At 43.3% G+C, this 24,626-nt stretch overlaps 1 protein-coding gene across 1 annotated transcript; it reads right to left on the reverse strand.

Annotated features, from left to right (window-relative positions):
• Positions 1 to 9,728: 9,728 nt before the first annotated feature.
• Positions 9,729 to 23,342, reverse strand: LOC124775725. The gene is made up of 2 exons (XM_047250552.1): positions 22,503 to 23,342; positions 9,729 to 10,139 (listed from the first exon to the last, which is right to left on the reverse strand). Exons 1-2 carry the CDS (start codon positions 23,340 to 23,342, stop codon positions 9,729 to 9,731), a joined length of 1,251 nt encoding a protein of 416 aa, XP_047106508.1.
• Between the last annotated feature and the right edge of the window lie 1,284 nt (positions 23,343 to 24,626).

The following is a 24,626-nucleotide window of genomic DNA, read 5'->3' on the forward strand; positions in this document are numbered from 1 at the left end:
TGCATCTCTCGCCACAAGATGTTCTCGGAATACATTTTTCGATCCTCAGTACTACTGTGTACATAAAGTTGGCGAATGACGAGCTGTGCGCCGCCGTTGTGCGGCGTCACGCTACGATCTCAAGTTCCGGTACTTTGAATGGCATGTAGGGACTGTAGTGGTTCATCACGCTGGTTTTCACCTCCGAACGTTGCGGGCTTTCGAACTCCCGTCTGAAGTACCGTCGGATTTTGTGGTGGCCGCTTTTATACCTTACGGCAGCGTCGTCAGTCTAGTGGCTGAAACGTAGTAGACGTTCGAAACGTACTGTGTCCTAAATGGCGTCTGTCAGATAAATATAGAACTACGGAAACACGTTCCTTCCAACGTGTAAAATAACCGGCAGCAGGGCTGTTGTCATGTACGATAGCCAGCCGCGCACCTGTTCAGGTTGTGGCCAAGAAGGCCATGTCCACTCTGGATGTCTCCGCTGTAGACTGGTTCAGACGCCGATCGGAGACGTCGCTCCTCCTAAGGCGCCCACTGAGTGACCTCTGTCTTACGCGTCTGAGGCGGTGCTGCCTGCCACGCCCCCTCTGAATCAGTCGGTACCCGTGTCGGCTCCTCTCGACGATGCGATGGACGTTTCGCCTGTCTCCCCTACACCCCTGCCGGAGGCAATACAAATGACCACGACCATCAGCAGGCACAAGCTGTCTGTCCCGACCCCATATTTGTTGATCATAGAGCTGAACCTACCTCCGTCTTTCTGCCATCTGGCCACATGTCGGACGATATCCGCCCGCCATCCGACACAGAACAGCATGTCAGGAAGCAACGGTCGCTGAGACGACGCCGTACCTCTTCTGATAACTGCTTCCATCGGAAGTCTGCACAGGATGACGACCCTGCTACTGATGGTGCGCTGTCCTCTGACACCCTGACAATTGACGACGCGATGTCCTTCCCCGCCTCCATCTCCTGTCAGCGTACACCTCCGGAAACCAACCTTCCCCGCCTGCCCTTGATGCGGTTGCCTTCCTTTCTGTGTCCAACGTTACGTGTGGGCGCATTTATGATAATGTTCCACTGAACCGGCCCGGTGACACGTCTGTCTCCTGGGCGGACGACGTCGATGCTGAAGATTGACATTCTGGAGGTGTGCAGAACGATGGACTCTCCTTGGTGGGGTCGGCTCCCTCCCTGACACAGTGATGAGTTCCCTGTGCTTCCCCCATGTCTGAATCGCCTGTTCTCCTGGCGATGACAGCTTTCCAGACTTATCACATAGCCAAGGTCAATGTAAACACTATTCGCACACGCCACAAACTGGCTTTACTCCATCACATGCTGTATGCCGCGGATGTTGACGTATCTCTCCTTCAGGAGGCGCATGTGGCAACTCTCTGTGCTCCCCATGGTTTTACAACACATGTCTCTCGTTCAAAAAATTGTTCAAATAGCTTTGAGCACCATGGGACTTAACTTCTGAGGTCATCAGTCCCCTAGAACTTTGAACTAATTAAACCTAACTAACCTAAGGACAACACACACATCCATGCCCGAGGCAGGATTCGAACCTACGACCATAGCGGTCACGCGGTTCCAGACTGTAGCGCGTAGAACCGCTCGGCCACCCCGGCCGGCCATGTCTCTCGTGCTTCCCGTACTGGTAGTGGGCTAGCTATCCTCTTACGTGACGGTATTCTCGCTGATGCAGTTACATATCTCCTTGATGCCAGATGTATGGCTCTCATGTTTACTGGCGGCAGGATCTTCAATGTCTATGCGCCGTCTGATTCGGGTCGCCACGGTTAATGTTCCACCTACTTCTTAGAGACAATCACTCCTCTCTTCCTGGGTTGGCAGGATGCATTGATCATGGGAGGCGATTTCAATTGCACTCAGGCACCCAAAGACCAACTACCACGTCATTCTCCATGCGCGGCGCTAGCGACAATTCTCCAGCCCCTCAGACTAGTGGATTCTTGGGAGCATGTTCATGGTGATCGTCTGGGGTTTACGTATTCCACTAGCCACTCTTCCAACCGATTACATCGTGTTTACATCTTCCACGATATTGTCAGTGGGGTGCAAGCTGCTGAAGTCTGGCCCACCGCGTTCTCTGACCATGATACATATATCTGCGCCATCAATTTCTGCCAGCAAAGGGTGTGATGCGGCCGGAGACCATGAAGACGATCCACCTTACTTCACCCGACTGCCGGTAGCTCATCGAGACCACTTGGGCAGCTTGTCGTCGACGCCGTGATGCCTCTCAGTCTGCCATGTCTTGGTGGGTGCTCTGTGCAAAGCCTGCTCATCGAAGGGCCTTGATTGGTTACGGAAGGGAGGCGACAGACTCAGGAATCCTGTTTCACCATTCTCTGGGAATGTACTATTATGCCGTATTCGCAGGAGGGACAGGAGAAGGCGAATCGTGCCAAGGCACAGCTCACGTCCATCTCTCGCCGCCACCTTGCAGGAGCTATGGTCAGGACGCGCACACACATCTACATCTACATATATAATCAGCTACCCACCAAGCGGTCTGTGGCGGAGGCCACAATCCGCGCCAAAGTCATATTTCCCCCCCTCTGTTCCACTCGCGGATCGCGCGAGGGAAAAACGACTGTCTGAACACCTCAGTACTAGGTCTAATTTCCCTTATCTTTGAATGGTGATCATTGCGCCATTTGAAAGTTGATAGTAATAATAAATGCTCTACATCCTCGGTGAAGTTCGGATTTCGGAATTTAGTGAGCAGCCCCTTCCGTTTAGCGCGCCGTCTATCTGCAAGAGTGTCCCACTTCAAACTTTCTATGAGATTTGTAACGCTCTCGCGATGGCTAAATGTACCAGTCACGAATCTTGCCGCTCTCCTTTGGACCTTCTCAATCTCTTGAATCAGACCCAACAGGTAATGGTTCAAATGGCTCTAAGCACTATGGGACTTAACATCAGAGGTAATCAGTCCCCTGGACTTAGAACAACTTAAACCTAGCTAAGGACATCACACACATCCATGCCCCAGGCAGGATTCGAACCTGCAACCGTAGCAGCAGCGCGAGTCAGAACTGAAGCGCCTAGAACCGCTTACCCGCAGCGGTCGGCTGTGAACTTGTAACAGAGACAGTCAGTTCCATAATTGATGTCGGGATATTAAATACCGACTTGGCAGTCATTTTCCGTGTTTTAAAGACAAGAAACCAACTTACAGGGAATATTAGAAATTCTTTAACGAGTCATGCAAGAATCTCGAACGCCCGTTTGATTAACTTTCAGCTGGAATGGAGTTATGTGGTCTTCCCGTGGTAGATATTTAGTCGAATTTTCGTCAACGCTGCTTTTGTCAGCTAAACTAGTATCTGCCATCACAGAACGAAGGGAAGAAATGCATATTTCGTCCGGAAAGATTAATTAACTTCCTTTCATCTGCGAGATGTAAACAGAGTTGGCAATTTGCAACATAGTCTACATGGCCGATTGCGCTCTCGACTTGCTCTAAAGGGTGGTTGGGTTTCGGGTTCCGCCGAATAGGTCAGGTGACCCCTACACGCAGGAGGCGGCTACACGGGTAGCAGCGGCGGTGTGACGTGGACTGGTCGGTTTTTAGAGGATCTCGGGAAAACACAAAAATGGCTTCAGTCACAAACGGTGCAGGCTGAACATAGGAAGAACGTAGATACAGGGACCATCGGTATAACAGTTGTAAATTGTCGTATCTGTGTTGAGAAAGTACCAGAGCTCCAAGCGCTAATAGAAAGCAGTGGTGCTCAAATCTCTATATGCACTGAAAGCTGGCTTAAACCGGAGATAGAAGTTTTGGCGAAGAACCTAACGATGTTCCGAAAGGATAGGCTAGACACGAATTGTTTACAGACGAATGGAAAAACTGGTAGAAGCCGACCTCGGGGAGCATCAATTTGGATTTCGTAGAAATGTTGGAACACGTGAGGCAATACTGACCCTACGACTTATCTTAGAAAATAGATTAAGGAGAGACAAACCTACGATTCTAGAATTTGTATACTTAGAGACAGCTTATGACAATGTTGACTGGAATACTCTCTTTCAAATTCTGAAGGTGGTAGGTGTAAAATACAGGGAGCGAAAGACTATTTATAATTTGTACAGAAACCAGACGGCAGTTATAAGAGTCGAGGTGCATGAAAGGGAAGCAGTGGTCTTGCTGCGCCCTCCTCCTCGCGTGACGCCGGTTTCCTGATATTCTCTGTGGTATTAATGTCAAAAATAAATAAATAAAACTAAGAAAAGAAAACTAAAATAAAAATAAATGAACTGTTGTTGTTTTGATCTTCAGTCCAAAGACTGGTTTGATGCAGCTCTCCATGCTACTCGACCCTGTGCAAGCTCCTTCATCTCCCAGCACCTACTGTAACCTACATCCTTCTGAATCTGTTTAGTGTATTCATCTCTTGGTCTCCCTCTACGATTTTTACCCTCCACGCTGCCCTCCACTAGTAAATTGGTGATCCCTTGATGCCTCGTAATATGTCTTACCAAGCGATCCCTTCTTCTAGTCAAGTTGTGCCACAAATTTCTCTTCTCCCCAATTCTATTCAATACCTCCTCATTAGTTATGTGATCTACCCATCTAATCTTCAGCATTCTTCTGTAGCACCGTACTTCGAAAGATTTTATTCTCTTCTTGTCTAAACTATACATCGTCCACGTTTCACTTCCATACATGGCTACACTCCATACAAATACTTTCAGAAACGACTTCCTGACACTTAAATCTATACTCGGTGTTAACAAATGTCTCTTCTTCAGAAACGCTTTCCTTGCCATTGCCAGTCTACATTATGTATCCTCTCTGCTTCTACCATCATCAGTTATTTTGCTCCCCACATAGAAAAACACATATACTACTTTAAGCGTCTCATTCCGTAGTCTAATTCCCTCAGCGTCACCCGACTTAATTCGACTACATTCTATTATCCTCGTTTTGCTTTCGTTGATGTTCATCTTATATCCTCCTTTCAAGACACTGTCCATTCCGTTCAGCTGCTCTTCCAGGTCATTTGCTGTCTCTGGCAGAACTACAATGTCATCGAAAAAACCTCAAAGTTTTTATTTCTTCTCCATGAATTTGAATTCCTACTCCGAATTTTTCCTTTGTTTCCTTTACTGCTTGCTCAGTATACAGATTGATTAACATCAGGGACAAGCTACAACCCTGTCTCAATCCCTTTCCAACCACTGCTTCCCTTTCATGCACCTCGACTCTTATAACTGCCGTCTGGTTTCGGTACAAATTATAAATAGCCTTTCGCTCCCTGTATTTTACACCTACCACCTTCAGAATTTGAAAGAGAGTATGCCATCAACATTGTCATAAGCTGTCTCTAAGTATACAAATTCTAGAATCGTAGGTTTGTCTCTCCTTAATCTATTTTCTAAGATAAGTCGTAGGGTCAGTATTGCCTCAGGTGTTCCAACATTTCTACGAAATCCAAATTGATGTTCCCCGAGGTCGGCTTCTACCAGTTTTTCCATTCGTCTGCAAACAATTCGTGTCTAGCCTATCCTTTCGGAACATCGTTAGGTTCTTCGCCAAAACTTCGGCTGAGCTTATCTCCGGTTTAAGCCAGCTTTCAGTGCATATAAAGATTTGAGCATCACTGCTTTCTATTAGCGCTTGGAGCTCTGGTATTTTCACAACACAGATACGACAATTTACAACTGTTATACCGATGGTCCCTGTATCTACGTTCTTCCTATGTTCAGCCTGCACCGTTTGTGACTGAAGCCATTTTTGTGTTTTCCCGAGATCCTCTAAAAACCGACCAGTCCACGTCACACCGCCGCTGCTACCCGTGTAGCCGCCTCCTGCGTGTAGTGGTCACCTGACCTATTCGGCGGAACCCGAAACCCAACCACCCTTTAGAGCAAGTCGAGAGCGCAATCGGCCATGTAGACTATGTTGCAAATTGCCAACTCTGTTTACATCTCGCAGATGAAAGGAAGTTAATTAATCTTTCCGGACGAAATATGCATTTCTTCCCTTCGTTCTGTGATGGCAGATACTAGTTTAGCTGACAAAAGCAGCGTGGACGAAAATTCGACTAAATATCTACCACGGAAAGACCACATAACTCCATTCCAGCTGAAAGTTAATCAAACGGGCGTTCGAGATTCTTGCATGACTCGTTAAAGAATTTCTAATATTCCCTGTAAGTTGGTTTCTTGTCTTTAAAACACGGAAAATGACTGCCAAGTCGGATTTAATATCCCGACATCAATTATGGAACTGACTGTCTCTGTTACAAGTTCACAGCCGACCGCTGCGGGTAAGCGGTTCTAGGCGCTTCAGTTCTGACTCGCGCTGCTGCTACGGTTGCAGGTTCGAATCCTGCCTGGGGCATGGATGTGTGTGATGTCCTTAGCTAGGTTTAAGTTGTTCTAAGTCTAGGGGACTGATTACCTCTGATGTTAAGTCCCATAGTGCTTAGAGCCATTTGAACCATTTCTGAACAAGTTCACAGCCAGAAAGCAGCCAGAAGATATTTAGTCCGACCCTGTATTTTGAACGTCCTAAACAGTCACTGACCCACGACTACTTGCGAGTTAATGCGTTCAGTCGTCCAGTAGGGTTCTCGTACAGATGTTCTCGCCATAATGTCTCGTTATCTGCACGAAACACGCCACGCGGAGTCTATGTACGACTTGAAATAAACACTCACAAAATATTCAACACTGTAGTCGCTTTTCATCAACTACACGAGAACCGATCAAACGCGCGGCTTTCTTCATTTTAGTACAAATATGGTCAGTGCGATTTAACATAGGTTTTTCTGGAAGACGGCTCCCGAGCGACTATCTCGGCTTATAGAACTGAGGCACCAAGCCCTACTCAGACGCGCGGGAAATGCTGACTTTTTATTGGTTGGTATGTTAAGCAGCCAGTCAGATTATCCCGAGCACCTCTATACTCCGCCAATCAGATTAACATACATAATTTAGACTAGAAATCTCGTAATTCCAAAACTAGATAAAATGTAAAGAAAACAAAACACGATTCCTTTTCACGAAATAAATTACTAACAAATTTAATACTCAACTCACCTTCTGGCTGCCCTTTACAAAACCAAGCTCACTCGGAAATAATTCACAAATTACCCTATTACACAACAACTTCCTCACTCTTACATTACATAGCTTTAATAAAATTTCACGTTCTCACTTTATGTATGGCCTCCATTCACTCTCTCAGTCTCTACAAAACACTCACACAAGCAAAACACAACAAAATAATAATTTTCCAGTGTGGTGTTAATTACGTGAAAAATCGGTGGCAATGAAACTAAAGAAAATTCCAAAAAATTGGATTATACGAACCTGTCCTCTTGGTTGTAGTTTTAGTTGATACTATAGGCGAATACATTGCAGTCCCTTCTCGGTTCCACGATGTCAACACGGTTATTACGTGTTTTAGGCAAAAATTTATATCTCCCAAATTATTGAAGTCATTGATTTGAAAATTTAGCAGTATGGTTCAGTTGTCGATAGAATTTGATACATTAAGTATGAAAAAGATCGATTGACATTTAATAGTACTTCTGCAGTTTCATAATTTTGTTGTTGTATGTGGCTTTGTGTTTACTGTTATTGTATAGTACACTGTTGTTGTATAGCTTTGTGACTATATTATTATTGTATCCATTGTTTATGGCTAGCTGCCATTTGATGTCTAATTATTTTTGTAGTTTTGTTTCTTGAGTGCCACCATGCTACTGTCTATGGAACATAGGGTATTTCTAAGTGCTAGTTCTTTTTGGGTTTTATAGGGCTTCAAGATTTCGTAGGTGACCGTGTCAGTTGTGGGTTTACGTTAATTTTCGATTATGGGTTTGATGTATTGTTTTATAATAGTTTTCTCTGGAAATTTAATTTGATTATTTTGTTCTTTATCAACTGTGAATTTTATTTTCTTGCATAGCTTGTTTAGATCAGCATGCAGTTTAACAATTTTCGTATGTGGTTCATCTACTGAGAAGATGTCATTCATCCATCTGAACTACCTATAATATGTTTTACAACTAATTTCTTAAAAAATGATCTGTCCAGCAATTTATAAAAATCTTTGCTAACGCTCCCAAATTTGGAGGTTCCTTTGGTGATCTGTCCTCTGGTAAATAAAAGGTATTCTTAAACTGGAAGTAGTTTTGCCGGCCGGTGTGGCCGAGCGGTTCTAGGCGCTTCAGTCTGGACCGCTACGGTCGCAGGTTCGAATCCTGCCTCGGTCATGGATGTGTGTGATGTCCTTAGGTTAGTTAGGTTTAAGTAGTTCTAAGTTCTAGGGGACTGATGACCTCAGATGTTAAGTCCCATAGTGCTCAGAGTCATTTGAACCTTTTTTTTTTCTTTTTGGAAGTAGTTTTGTTCCATTATATGCAGTGCTAATGTGAGTATTTCCTTCATCTGTTGTACGTTTCAGGTCCTTTTCTATAATGTCTATTTCTCTGTTACTGGCATATTGGGTCACATACTTTCTTTACTAATGAGAGAAGATGTGTTGCTGTGTCATTATTCTTACAGTTTTTATACGTTGTATTAGGTATATAGCGTCTTTTATGATTCTGTCTTCCTGTAATTTCAAGTTTTCAGACAGTAATTTTATCATACAGCCCATAAGCTTGTCAGTGGAAGCTTTTCTAACGCTTGTTGTGGGTCTCACTGTGTTCTTTGGCTTGCGAATTTTCGACTGGCTTAAGTTGATATCGGAAGATCAGTTTTCTTTCGTCTGCATCATGCAGTATTTTGTCTATATTTTTCAAAGTGTTTTTTTTTACTTTTGTATGGAATCTGCTTCTCCGGCCAAAAAAAAAGCAAATAACTGTGAACAATAACTTATTAATGTAACAATTTTAATGTGAATTGTTTCCTAATCTATGAGTACTGCATATAAAAACAAAATTGTTTTTTTCCAGATGAAAGTGAGTGAACATACCTTAATATAAAAAGTGAAACTCATCTCTAGCATAAATAAGTATTCGTTATAGTAAGAAAAAGCTGTATGAATTCATAAAATAAATATTTGATGCCCTCGTTGTTGACAGGATGTAAATTCCTCATCTGCCTTCTTCACACCAAAAGGAAAAAATTCTTCATATTCCATTTGTATGTGAAAGACGAAAGTCTGCAATCACGTACAAAAAATCTAATTTGTCACAATAAATTGTGGTATTTTTATGTCGAAGAGTTTCTGAGATGGAAACCAAAAGTTCTGCTATCATGGCAGCACATCATACACAGAAAATTTGCAACATTTGTCTACAGTACAGATCTGTAGAATGTGTAGAGAAATATGCTAGATGTTATTCCATCCTGATACATAGGGTGTACTACAAAGTATACTTCATGACAAACATCAAGATCAAAAACATACACATAGAGAGCTGACTTAATATTTCATACATACCACTTATGATAGGTTAAAATACACATTAAAAAATGTAGAAGTTTCGTAAAATATTATAGCTAAAAGATACGCATAATAGCATAGAAAAGAAGTGTGTAAATAGAAGTGAAATAAGCGAGCAAAATGTCTTGGTAGATTTATTACTTAGAGTATTCTAATAGGCACTGCAGCATTTAGAAACGATGTGCACACATTGCTCACTACCTGCCATTAACAGTCTTCACATAGAACTTATTATTAGGAAGGTATTAATACTTCAGCACACTTCAAACTAATCCTGAACAGAATCTCAATTAGAAGTCTAATAACTTTCAAGAAGACCACTCTTATCAAAAAGTGGTGTCAAATATTGAGCAAATGCCAAATATTCGGGGTTTGTGAAGCATTTCTGTAACAGCTTCTCTGCGTTAGCTGCATAGCTGGGTGACGATGTATCGAGGTCGAAATCGACTGCCTCTAGGTTGAGCATGACAGGCAGCAGGTTGTAGGTGCAGAAGACTCCTACTGGTGCCAGCTGCTCCATCTCTCTCCTCAGCTGCTCCAGCGGGTAGGCGTCCGCCTGCTGCTGCAGCCCCAGGGCTCGCAACGTGTGCTGCAGGGTGCTGTGGTACTCGGACAGCAGCAGGTCCGTGTGCCGCTGCAGCACCTCCAGGCTGGTGGTCGTGTGCAGGAAGTACTGCAGGTCCTCCGCTGGAGACCCGATGTGGGCTCCCTGAATAAATCGTCCAATAAGTACAAAATGTCGAACACAAACGAAATATTAGCTTTTGTATGCTGACAGGACAGTTCCAGCAGATTCATACGACGGAAGTACTACCACTGTCACATTTGAGGTGAGCAGGGCAACACCGTACTTTACGTTGAAAAGGTGCGCATTCTGGGTTCAGTTCTAGGGAGTTTGTTACAGTCCTCCCCTCACTCCCCAATATAACTTTGTTGCACTCCCAAATTTTAACATAGTACAGATTCTTATGATTATAATAATAATAAACAAAATGTAAAACTATTCAACATAATGATATTAACAGTAATTTATTAATATCGCTGTTTAGTTCATCACTTTTGCACATTAAGTAGCCATTCAGAGAAATACATTATTTGAAAACAATACATCCAAAAAATTTAGGAGTGTGTTAGTTGAGCAACTGATTTAGGAACTATAGTGTGTCTCAGACCTTTCGGGTCAAACTGAAAGAGGTTACAGTGGCTCCACACCCAATTGGATTGAGATGGAGAACCCATGGTCGGAAAAGCATATTTATTGGGCTATGGAAATGCATTACGCAACAGAAATGTACATGTAGCTCATTGTAACTATTCGAAGTGACGACTTCCAGTCTCAACACATGCATTCAACTGCACATATAGTTCTGCTGCACTCTTTCAAAGATCCCTGTTGTCTGTTGTTCCAGGTGAGTGGGAGCTTGGACACTAGCAAGCAGATCTTAATCCGTTTCTTAAGGTTTTCATACGCCAGTGTCTTGACGTAACTCTAGAGGAGAAAGTCCAGATGTGCAAGATCCGACGAGCATGCTGGCCATGACGCAGGCTCTCCCCTTCCAATCCAGCAATGAGGGTACATGTTGTTCAGGTGCTCACTGATATTAACGTCGAAATGAGCTCGAACACCGTCGTGTTGAAACTAAATCCGTTCACAGACAACAAGTGTACCGTCTCAAACAACTCTGGCAGCACATTTCCCGTGAACATCAAGTAATACGGAGCACACAAACGGAGAGGCAGAAAATAAGGATCTATTACCTGATCTTGGATAATGCCCGCTCGTACACTGACAGAGAATCGTTGCTGGCGTCCACCGATATGGAGTAGCGGGCGGATTTTCCTCGCTTTAGACATGGCTGTTCCAGCTGTTGAAAACACCATCACGGGTGAATGAGGCCTCATCCGTGAACTACACAAACTGTATGAAGTTCAGCACTACAGTGGATAATCCATTGGCAGATGTAAACACAGGGATAAAAACCTGTTGGTTTCAGCGATTGTACACGTTCCTTATGATGGGGTGTAAGACCTGTTCCATCAGTACTCTCTACTTGTATGCTTCGAAGTGTGTGTGTCACTGGTAAGTTCTCGGGTACTCATTGCTGCCTGTCTGGCCACACAATTTGACATCACCTCCTCGCAGTCTGATGTTTGAACATCCCTTTGGTGGGAACCTTCGTCGGTTCTCTGTGCTGTGAACGACCCCAGCTTTCGTAAGTTGGTATCCACGGAGATAAACTTCTTCCAGTTAGGATTACGCCTATTGGGAATGGGTTCTCTGTACATTCCTGCTGCTTTACGGCAGCTATAACCTGCAGAACCCTTCATTAAATGCACGTCTCCCAATTCTTATGCCGAGTAACGTTTCATCTTTGACTATGCGTCATGCACTGGACGTAGTAACACACCTCACCATGGACACACCTCACACAAGCTTTCTGATGCGATGGAAAATTGACGACAGGGATAGCGTGGTGGGTGCAGCACAGATTAACACACCGGTCCTCACATGACACACGTGCTATGACCTAAGTTGTGCACTGTATGCCTTTATGCTGGTCACGGGTGTACGATGTTTATCACCCGCTGCCTATTTCAGTGTACAAAAGATACCCGGAATCTTTACGAGAGTGAGGCAGAACTGCATGCGCCGTTGCAGTACACGCATTGAGACTGGCGGTCATTGCCTTGAACAATTAGTCAGGTACGCTGTTATGTGGTGTACGCTTTATATGTTCATAACACAATAAATATGTATTTCCGACCACTGGTTCCCTATCTCAATATATTCGGTTGAGGACGCACTATCAATTGTTTCAATTAGACCCAAGAGGTTTGAGACTTCCTGTATAATAGCGACAATCTCTCACAATCTAGACATGAAAATTTACACGATATAAAATCGAAGTATCTAATTAGTAATTACCATTATCAGTATTTCACTTAGCACTGCAACTGGAAACACATTTCTACAGACTGTGGATATGAGTTTGTAAATACTTTTTTCGGTCGCTCTAGCCTACATTTGGGAATTCGCTTTTTATGTTGCTGTTCTTTCCTTAGAGGAGAGTTCTTTCCATTTCCGTCCTCGCTTACTCAACTTGTTATGGACTGCCATCCCTACCAGTGTACTCCCTAACCGTGTGGGATTTGTCGACAGCAGATAAAGTCAGTATGTGAATGAGCGCCTTATCCTGATGATACAAGTGATAAAACATGTAAGTATTATCTTTCTGATTTCTTGATGTTAATTGTTGTGGAGACTTGTTATAGATCGAAGGAGGGTATAAAGAGGTTGAGAATTGTGGGTGCCGAATGTTTTCCAGTCATGCTGAAATCTAAGCGCAAACAGCCCGTAGTCGGACCCTGGAACACACATTGGCCGTCGTCATACGCAATGTGCGTGAAGCGTTAAAAAGCGTAAGCAGCGCTGCTCGTTTGTTCAAATTTGATGGTTACCGGAAATTTAGTATGGCTCTATGGCATTATGGTTTTGGTCACGGGCTAGTGAAGTTTCCTGACTGTGGGCTATTTTGAGATGGAGCACAGTCGAGTTGTCGGAGTGTGATAAATTATCTCTAGAGCTTGCCTTCCATCTACGAAGGAAAGGTTGTCGAGTTACACTGATGGAAAAAAATCACAGCACCAAGAAGGAGTGGTGCGACATAAACGAAAGTTGGTAAGCGTGTTTCTGCATCTGAAACATGATGTCTGTTCATATTTCGCGCCAGTCGCATAAGAGTGGCGCTAGTAGGACCAGTAAGAGGATGCAAATCAGGTTTGCACCAAATACACGCTGTATCAACACCTCATTGAGTTTGAACTAGGTCGATGCAATAGGACTGGATGTTGCTGATGCGAAAAAACTCGGCAGGAATGTAGCAGCTGTATGTGATTGCTGGCAGCGGTGGTCACGAGAATGTACAGCTGCAAGAAGAGCGGGTCCAGATGGCCATGTGACACTACCGAGGAGGAAGACCATCCTGTTTGGTGTATGGCTCTGTCCCATCGCACAGCATCTTTGCGAGAGTGCGGCAGAACTGCATGATCACAATAACACACCTCACTGTGGACACATCACACACATGCTTTCTGAGGCAATGGACAACTGACGACAGGGACTGTCATTAAATAGGTTACTTCATGGACAGCTCCGAGCCAGACGCGATGTAAATGTGAATTCCACAAACTCGAAACCACCACCGTCTTCGACTTCAGCGGTGTGAATCAAGAGCTCATTGGAGGGCAACGTGGAGGTTTTTTGTGTTTTCTCATGAAAGCTGGTTCTATCTTGGTGATACTGATGGCCGTGTGTTGGTTAGAAGGAAGCCAGTTGAGGGCTTGTACTAGACACACTGGACTTACACCTTGAATTATGGTCTGTAGTGCGACTTCATGTGACAGCAGGACCACTCTTGTGGTTCTTCCATTCAACCTGACTGTAAATTTGTACTTCAGTCTACTGACTGGACCTGTTAGCTGCAATTCATGAGCAAAATTCCAGGGGATGTTTCCCAACAACACAACGCTCACCCACGTAACGCTGTTGTAGCCCAACATACTCTACAGGGTGTCAACATGATACCTTGGCCTACTCTATCACTAGGTAGGTTTCCAGTTGAGCACATATGGGACATCATCTGACGACAACTCCAGCATCATCGACAACCGGCATTAATCGTCCCTGTATCGACCGACAAAGCCCAACACCTGTACAACACAATGCATGCACGTCTTCCTGCTTACATTCAACATTCTGATGGTTACACGGTTATTAATATACCAGCATTTCACATTTGCTATGACTTATCTCGCACTTAGATAACCTGTGATCTTGTAATGTTAAGCACATAAATATGTAACCTGGACAAATGTATTGCGCAAATTTCATTACTCTAAATTAATTATATTATTTTGGTATTGTGTTTTTTCTCCGTCCGCGTATTTTTAACAAGTTTCTGAAGTTAGCACGGTTCCCAAAGATTGTTGGTGAGATTATTTAATTTCTGTTAAGTGTTGAACGATGTTAGAGTTTTCGGTCAGTTTAAACTTACTTTAATGGAAATATTGGGTTGGTAAAACCTTAAATGATTGTTACATGGTCATTGGCAGTGTACTGCTCATACGCAGATTGATGTGTGTTTGAAGTATGAATTTTGAATCAACATTAGGCTCGATTGTGTTCCGGCCTGTAGTGTTGCCTGTGCAGAAGCATCTCGAGTGAGGGTAGTTGCTGTTTCCCATGGTGTATGGTGCATGCCTCGAATAGATTTGAGTACATAGATACGACGTAAGACCTCCTTTTGTTGTTTTCCCGTAAGTATCCAGGAATTTTAGAATTGTTAGCAAGTCCTAATTGCGTTTAACTCGACAAAGAAAGGAAAACTAACGAATGCCTCATTTCATTATTGGCGTTAAGCAGCCATTAAACGGGACAGCGTTCAGTGCTACTTTCACTTAATGGGATGCTGAATGGGGTATCCGCCCACTTCTGTGACAAGTGCTAGGACACAGCGTCACTTAGGCGCCGACTCCTTAAATGGTAAAGCCTTGCATAAACAATTAATTGTAGAACTTGATTACAGCAGAGTGCATTCCTACCTGACATAAGGAATAATGCTAATTTTCGTTAAATGTTGAAATAATTGCAGACTTGTCATTATTTAGTCTACTGGTGTATTTACGAGTCCTTTCGGTCATAAGGAAACGATAAAAGTCAGAATCATATAAAAAGAATTTGAAAATAAAGTTACTGATTTTTCGTAGGTAAAGCTTGAAGAAAGGGAGAAATCGTTACAGTAAGGAGTAAATCACGAAGACAGTAACTTGATTCATAAAACGAATATAATTTTTTTAAGTGGACATTCAAAGGATTAACGGAAGATGCTGCATAGGCAGAAGTCATCACTACCATAAATAAAATTTGAAAGAATTAAACAGTGAGGAAGCGAATGAGAGAAAGTTCTATTCGGATGTTACATTTATACAATAAAGAACTTAATGGACAAGAAGATACTGTACGTCTTACTTTATTCAAAAGCACCGTTTAACATGCAGTTTCAGAGCAAGGTCTTACGAAATGGGAAAGACCCACCATGGTTTTATAGCCGTGTGAGAAAATTGCTATGTAAATTTCATGTTCAGGAATTATGATGTTTTTGGAGAACGAAAATCTCCTCCTATAAGAATCAACATGGATTCCGAAAATAGAGATCTTGCAAAAATCATCTCGCTCTGTTTCTCCATGAGATCCACATCGCTGTAGGCACCGGCGCTCAGGTTGAATCCATGTCCCTCGATGTCAGCCAAGTGGAAAAAAAAATACAAGCTTGCCGAGGATCGGATCAGATTGCGACTTGATTCAGGAGAAGTCAAAGACTAGCTGGCAAATGAGGTTGAACGATGTCAAAATGAGCGTGATGTGATCAATGAGAGAAGTGTTCAGTGACTTTGAAGGAAAATTTTGTCATCCGGCCTCACTAAAAATCCTAAGAGGTTTTGGTCTTACGTAAAATCAGTAAGCGATTCCAAATCACCTATTCAGTTTCTCAGCGACAATAAAGCCACCGGAACGGAAAACGATACAGAGAAGATCGAAATACTAAATTTGCTCATCCGAAATTGTTTCACAATGGAATATCGTAACGCAGTCCCTCCTTTCAATCATCGTAAGAACTTAGACATTGCAGATATTGAGATAAAAACAACTATAATCGCTTAGTAGTGAAAAGGCATCAGGACCAGATGATATATGTATAAGATTCTGCAAAGATTATGCGAAAGAACTTGCTCCACCTGTAGCAGTAATTTATTGTAGGTCACTAGAGCAACAAAGGGTACCTAGTAACGTGAAAAATTGCAGGTTACTCCCGTTTTCGAGAAGGCTCGTAGGACAGGTGCACATAATTATATGCCTATACCGTTGTCAGCGCCAACCAGCCTGGATGTGGCTTTTAGGCGGCTTTCCACATCCCGCTAGGTGGATACCGGGCTGGTCCCCACGTTCCGCCTCAGTTAACACGATTCGCAGACATTTGAAAACGTTCGCACTGTTTCGTGGCTTACACTAGACGCAGGCAGCTGGGGTACACTAGTTCTGTCCTAAGGTGTTCGGGGGGGGGCCCTTGACAGGAAGGGCATCCGGCCACCATTTGCAACAAAAATAAACACCGCCAAATCCATGTCTGCGTTGACGCGGGACAAAGGCCCAAAGAAAATGGTGATTATGATGATCGTTGTCACCAATCTGTTGTAGAATTATGGAACATACTTTATGCTCAAGAGTTATAATGTCTTAGGAGAACGAATATCTCCCTTACAAAAATCAACGTGGATTCCGCAAACAGACATCTTGCGAAAATCCGCCCGCTCTGTTCCTCCATGATATCCCCAGCGTTGTACACATCGGCCCTCAGACTGATGCCTGTTCCTGGCCGTCAGGAAGACATCTGACGCTGTCCCGCACTGTCGCTTAGTGAAAAAAATACGAGCTTGCTGAGTATCTGACCAGATCTGCGACTGGATGCGACAACATTCTTGAAGACAGAAATCAATAGTCTGCTCTTAACGGAACAAAATGTAAAGATAATTTTGAGTGTACCCCAAGGAAATGTGGTCGAGCCATTATAGTTTACAATGCAAATAAATGATCTAGAAGAATGAGTCGAAAGCTCTTTAACGCTGTCCGCTGATGATGCAGTAGTCTGTAAGAACGCAGCAACGCCAGAACACAGTAACGATTTGCAGAACGACCCACAGAGGATTGATGAGTGGTGCACAGATGAAATGATCACAAAAAAACAAAGAGTACAGAAACAGACTGAGATTCATAGAAAGAATCTTAAGGAAATGTAATTCACGCACTGCAGAAATACCTTAAACGGCGCTTGTTCGACCAATTCTTCAGTATTTTTCTTCACTCTGGAACCCTTACCAGTTAGGGCTGATAGAAGAGAATGAGAACAACCAATGAAGGGCGAAGCGTTTCACACGGGAACGTTTAGTTTTCGCGAGAGTATTGCAGAGATGATCAACAAACTCCAGTGCAGATGTTACCAGAGAGGCGCTGTGCATCTCGAAGAGGTTTACTATTGGAATTTCGAGAGGACACTTTCTGGAATGAGTCGGACAACGTATTGCTTCTTCTCGCGACGACAGCGAGAAAATTCGAGGAATTCTTCCCATGCGCCGTTCGCGAGTGGAAAAGGTGTGGAGAACCAGTTACTGGTACCAGAAGAACCCTCCGCTTGCAGAATTCTGATTAAGATGTAGATTGGTAGGAGAATATTTGTTTTTCTTTCTTTTTTGTAATACAAGTATAACAAAAAACTGGTTGTAACAGTATATTACCCAGAAAGGAAGCCATGAGAGGAAATAAATCACTCTATACCTTTGGAGAAAAGAGAACCACTTGTATGAATATCAAGAGATCAGATGGAACCCCAGTTCTAAGCAAAGAAGGGAAAGCAGAAAGGTGGAAGGAGTATATAGAGGGTTATACAAGGGCGATGTTCTTGAGGACAATATTATGGAAATGGAAGAGGATGTAGATGAAGATGAAATGGGCGATATGATACTGCGTGAAGAGTTGGCAGAGCACTGAAAGACCTAAGTCGAAACAAGACCCCGAAGTAGACAACATTCCGTTAGAACTACTGACAGCCTTGGGAGAGCCAGTCGGACAAAACTCTACCATCTGGTGAGCAAAATGTATGAGACAGGTGAAATACCCTCAGACTTCGAGAAGAATATAATAATTCCAATCCCAAAGAAAGCAGGTGTTGACAGATGTGAAAATTACCGAACTATCAGTTTAATAAATCACGGATGCAAAATACTAACACGAATTCTTTACAGACGAATGGAAAAACTCGTAGAAGCCGACCTCGGGGAGCATCAATCTGGATTTCGTAGAAATGTTGGAACACGTGAGGCAATACTGACCCTACGACTTATCTTAGAAAATATATTAAGGAAAGACAAACCTACGTTTCTAGAATTTGTATACTTAGAGACAGCTTATGACAATGTTGACTGGAATACTCTCTTTCAAATTCTGAAGGTGGTAGGTGTAAAATACAGGGAGCGAAAGGCTATTTATAATTTGTACCGAAAGCAGACGGCAGTTATAAGAGTCGAGGTGCATGAAAGGGAAGCAGTGGTTGGAAAGGGATTGAGACAGGGTTGTAGCTTGTCCCTGATGTTAATCAATCTGTATACTGAGCAAGCAGTAAAAGAAACAAAGGAAAAATTCGGAGTAGGAATTCAAATCCATGGAGAAGAAATAAAAACTTTGAGGTTTTTTCGATGACATTGTAGTTCTGCCAGAGACAGCAAAAGACCTGGAAGAGCAGCTGAACGGAATGGACAATGTCTTGAAAGGAGGATATAAGATGAACATCAACGAAAGCAAAACGAGGATAATAGAATGTAGTCGAATTAAGTCGGGTGACGCTGAGGGAATTAGACTACGGAATGAGACGCTTAAAGTAGTAGATGTGTTTTTCTATGTGGGGAGCAAAATAACTGATGATGGTAGAAGCAGAGAGGATACATAATGTAGACTGGCAATGGCAAGGAAAGCGTTTCTGAAGAAGAGAAATTTGTTAACGTCGAGTATAGATTTAAGTTTCAAGAAGTCGTTTCTGAAAGTATTTGTATGGAGTGTAGCCATGTATGGAAGTGAAACATGGACGATAAATAGTTTGGACAAGAAGAGAATAGAAGCTTTCGAAACGTGGTGCTACAGAAGAATGCTGAAGATTAGATGGGTAGATCACATAACTAATGAGGAGGTGTTGAATAGAATTAGGGAGAAGAGGAGTTTGTGGCACAACTTGACTAGAAGAAGGGATCGGTTGGTAGGACATGTTCTGAGGCATCAAGGGATCACAAGTTTAGTATTGGAGGGCAGCGTGGAGGGTAAAAATCGTAGAGGGAGACCAAGAGATGAATACACTAAGCAGATTTAGAAGTATGTAGGCTGCAATACGTACTGGGAGATGAAGCAGCTTGCACAGGACAGAGTAGTAAGGAGAGCTGCATCAAATCAGTCTCAGGAGTGAAGACCACAACAACAACATACCACTTACGTCTCGTACAGCTACATATGAGTCAGAAAATAACTGAAATTAAACATAGGTGTAACAAATGATTAATACTGCTGTGAATAGTCAGAGATTCTGGCCATATAAAGTGATACGCTTAGCTGGCTGTGAAGTGTCTGACAATTTAATAAACATTACCTAGAGGCCACTAGCGCGAATATGTATTATTGGCAAATATAGAGGAAAAACATTAAAAAACAATAGTTGATACATATAATCGATTCCATATTCAGAGATCGTGCAGACGTAACATAACAAAGGTGGGACATTTTATGTAGTCCTTGCGCACATGGTCGTTTGCTTACATACTGTATTTACATATAAATATACACTGTTTAATAAGTGCATACCTTTCAAGTATGAGCAATTTTACTTGTTGACCGAATCATAAATATGAATCAGATGTCGAGTTGTTGCGACCAGTAGGATCGCATGTACGTATAAGAACAGAAACTATGTATGGGATGAAGGGCAAAAGTAACGATAAGATCACACGTATACCTTCTGCAGCAGTACACTGGCTGGAACGTTTTCGGGAGACGGTCAGGAGCTAAGTTGATACACGTGGACAATAAACTGAAAGGTATCTTGTGTTAAATATGGCTTCCGTTTTTCTTGAATTCCTCACTTAATTCGAAGCTCTCAATTTTCTTGGTACTTTATTCTGTACATGTTACACGAGAAACTTGAAAACTGACACGTGTAAAAAATGTAAAAGATTTTCTAAAATGTATTCTCTGCCTTGATGTGTGGGGGGTCATGACAATATGAGCTCCCTCTCTCTCCTTGGATCCTTACCTCATGTTAAGTGCTTCATTAAAAAGCAGTAAGTAGAATCCGAAGGTTGTTTCATGTACGATGCTATTCTGACCCAGGGAATCTCCACAACTATTTAATATTATGATACTAAAATCACAGCAGTGTTGCCTTCAGATGATTTATTCGCTACTCGCATTGCGTAAGTAATGCATCTTTCTCTGCTATTGCGGTACCTCACCATGTTGTCAACTTGTATTATAGTCTGCTATTTTGGCATGCTATCTACACATGACTCCAAGTGTGTAAGCTGCAGTTGTTCACTTTTGTACCATCACTGACTATAAGGTAGCAATATGACTCACTCACACATTTTGGTATGTTATTAAATCACTTTGAGGTTACTAATGTGATCAACAGAACTGTTAATGCATGACTAGTAAATCAACTCAAGAAATAGTGATCCACGTCAAGTACCATAAAGCCCTACACTGAGTTTTGTGCCAATCTGCACTCAAGAATCTGTGAAAGGCCTTTAGACATTTAGGACGTAACTCTGTCCATCTGTTTTGTATTCGACGTTAATTTCCGTGTATAGTATTTCTCCACACTTTGGGGAGCCTCATGTGAGTCCCATACCATCATAATCAACTGTCTTTGCTCACTTTGATCATTGCTGACTTCAATGCCATTCTTCTATTGAGAAATAAACGTCAGAACCCGAGAAGATCTTTGGACCACAGCCATACAACCTGGAAACGCACCAGCAACTATGACATCTAATCGTGAAAGCCTTCACTGTATTGTGAAATTGTTTTCATTCCTACGGATAGGGTAATTCATGAAACTATGCCACATGGCTGCGAATATCCTCGACAATTGTTTTCCTGTCTCGGGTCACATCTCTCCAATGGATTGGGTGTAGATTTGAGTTAGTTAATGTCGGAGCAGTCTTAGTACGTTGATTGCCTCAGGATTATTCCTTGTCTTGTGTGTGTGTGTGTGTGTGTGTGTGTGTGTGTGTGTGTGTGTGTGTGTGTGTGTATTTTTGTGTGCGTGTGTACACGTGTTTATTACGGAAATAATGACATGTGACAACAGTCCAGAATGAGGGTGGGTCGAATTATGTGACTATTACAGAGATCCTCGAACAAAGTTGTAGAGCCATGAAGATTTAGCTCTCAATCTGAAATATGTATCCTTATCTTGTACTGTAGATCTGTTCAGCAAAATGCTATGATTTGGCCGATATTTTCGAGTAGAAACAAGTCTTCAGTTGAACAGCAACTATTTAGTAGACCTGTCAGGTCTGAATAGAATTGGAGAGAAAAGAAATTTGTGGGGCAACCTGGCTAAAAGAAGGAATCGATTGACAGGACATATTCTGCTACGCCAAGGGATCCAGTTTAGTACTGGAACGAAGTCTGAGGAGTAAAACTCGTAGAGAAGACCAACAGATGAATACATAAGCAGATTCAGAAGGATGTTGGTAGCAATAGTTACTCAGAGATGAAGATGTTTGCACAGGATAGAGTAGCACGGTGAGTTGCATCCAACCAGTCTTTGGACTGAAGACCACAGCAACAAGGCTTGCACCATATTTTACTTCTGTTTCCCACTTATCAGTATTTCTAGGGATATAGCTCTTTTTCAAGTCAAAAAAAACATCCCAAGTTGGAAAGTAGGACACTGGTTTTGCAGCAAGCGTTTCAGAATACATACAGGTTCCAAGTAAATGGAAATTTTGCAGTGAACACATGGTGTATCGTGGGGCGATTACTCTGTTTTTAAAATAATTGAAAAGCCACGATCGCTTCAATATCGTTTACTAGATGACCGGTTTCAGCACTCTGAAGGTGCCATCATCGGATCTGAAACATGTATTATAAATGTTAATACACGTTTATAAATGTTAATACACGTTTCAGATCCGATGATGGCACCTTCAGAGAGTTGGGACCAGTCATCTAGTAAACATTTATAAATGTTAATACACGTTTCAGGTCCGATAATGGCACCTTCAGAGCGCTGAAACCGGTCATCTAGTAAACGATATTGAAGCGATCGTGGCTTTCCAATTATTTTAAATGGAAATTACTTTTAGTCAGCATACGATTTTTCAGTTACATAAAAGTGACGCACCTGGCTGTAATAAAAAAAGTTATTTACTCTAAGAGATGAATAACTTGTTTGGCAGAAACATGTTTTACCTGAAAATCGTAGATAATGACTTCAAGCTCATCCTTCAAACACCGGAACATCATGTTGTTCTTCTGCAAGTCCCCATGCACCATGACAGTGAGCTTCTCATTACAGCTGGCAATAGCGTGTGTTGCTCTAGGCAGCAAGGTGTCTGCCAGCTGGAGAAACTTGTTTCGGTACCTCCAGAACCAGGGATAGCGGTTCAGCACGTCGGCCATCTTCAGAAGGACCGTCCTGGCCTGTGACTGTAACAAAGGGGCCTGGCTGGGGCCGAAGGCGACGGGCTCCCGCAGCAGCGGCTCCACCTGGGCGTCGCGGCGCGCAGTTTGAGTGGAGGCGGCGTGGAGGCGCGCCAGCCCGCGCAGCGCAGCCAGGGAGTGCGCCAAATCCAACCCGCGGGCGGAGGCGGCGCCGGGCGCCTTGCGGAATCCCGCGGTCGCCACGTCCTGCAGCAGTATACAGCCGCCTCCGCACACGCCCCAGGAGGCGGGCCATAGCGGCCGCCACGCCCCTCCCTCGACCGCCTTCAGCGCCGCCTCCGCAGCAGGCAGCGTCCGAGAGTACAGCGCCCGCTCTCGCCGGAACAGACCTGCAGAACAGAGCCTTCCTCCTCCGCCCCCGCCATCAGACAGCGGCGCCTTCACTATGAGGCTGGCCACAGCTCCGTGCTGGGTGAGCCCCTGAACACGTAGTGTCTCGCTCATGAATCCACCACCGCCACCACATGCATTCTCCACCCGTACACTGTCCTCCAGGACATCAAATCCGGCCAGCCTGAAGGCGGCGACAAAGAACTTGCTGGATGCCCACTCGGGGTAGATTTCATTTCTCGCTATCTCCAGCGCCATTTAAATTAGCTCTTCTACCTGCAAATGAAACACAATAAATCGAGAACGACATTCTCAACAAACAAATGAGGCTAATAAAGTTGGGAGATCTACATGGCACTTTCTGTGAAGATGGTTGTAAAGGAAGCTTATCATTACTGCTGTGTAATTTGCATGACCTAGGCGCAATGAAGGTACTGAGGAAACCAGCAGAGCCGGCCAGTATGGCCGAGCGGTTCTAGGCGCCATTTTTATTGCCATAGAGGTATTCGTCGTTTTTATTTTTTGCAGAGTTGTTATTTTTAGTGTCGTTATCATTGGTGTTGTTTTTTATGGATTGCGCGTTCTCGGAATGAGGGAAGGGGTGATAGAGTAATTTTATTCTATAATTGGCGAATACACGAGGGCATCCTGGACTACGAGGATGGTCCTGTTGCTGCTATACGTCTGCAGTGGTCATGCAGCGCAGGTAACAGTTGTTCAGCCTCTCGAATCGGGTGTGATGCTCTCGAGACAACCGGATGTATTGCTCACTAGTCATGACTGGACACTAAAAACAACAGTGGAGATCTGGGAGATTAGGAATGAGATGTGCCGGTTTGAGGATGCCTTTCTGGAATCATACAAGGAGGCACAGGAGAATAATTTATTTAGGGAGGGCCGGCTTGTGTGGCCGAGCGGTACAGTTACTCCCCGGTTTCATTTTTTTTTTTTTTTTGCACTGTTTATTTACTCTGGTTTGGAGCCCATTTAGACGTTCATGAAGTACAATTGTTTTGCATCCACCTGATGTCTGGCCATAAACGCCTACCGTCTCTGAGCTTTAGTACTGGTTTTCCTTCCTGTTGTACTTTCATGTTTCATTCACAAGCTACGGTCGCAGGTTCGAATCCTGCCTCGGGCATGGATGTGTATGATGTCCTTAGGTTAGTTAGGTTTAAGTAGTTCTAAGTCTAGGGGACTGATGACCTCAGATGTGAAGTCCCATAGTGCTCAGAGCCATTTGAAACCATCAGAAAAGAAGAATTTATCTGCAGAGGAGGGAGGAGCTCTCTTCATGTACCTAAGGTCCTGTTGACATGAGCACCTTGATTTCCTATCCTCAGGACTCTGAACGAATTATGACCAACCTCCCTCGCTTCTTTTCCGTTCTCCTATTTTCTTTTCACAAAAGACAGACCTCTTGAACATCCAGTAGATATAAATCACAATTAGTAAAGATAGTGAAGAAACCTAGAGTATGTTGTTAGTCTAGGAAGCATTACGGTTGTAGTCTCCTATTTGGCAGATCTGATGTGTGCATCT

Source organism: Schistocerca piceifrons, chromosome 2, assembly GCF_021461385.2.
Source record: "Schistocerca piceifrons isolate TAMUIC-IGC-003096 chromosome 2, iqSchPice1.1, whole genome shotgun sequence".
Classification (NCBI taxonomy): Eukaryota; Metazoa; Arthropoda; class Insecta; order Orthoptera; family Acrididae; genus Schistocerca; species Schistocerca piceifrons.

Excerpts from the sequence above, each read along its gene's own strand:
- LOC124775725 (XM_047250552.1), bottom strand. The coding sequence starts at position 23,342 with ATGGCGCTGGAGATAGCGAGAAATGAAATCTACCCCGAGTGGGCATCC. Across the intron at positions 10,140-22,502 it reads TCATTATCTACGATTTTCAG|GGAGCCCACATCGGGTCTCC; the intron begins GTAAAACATGTT and ends CGATTTATTCAG.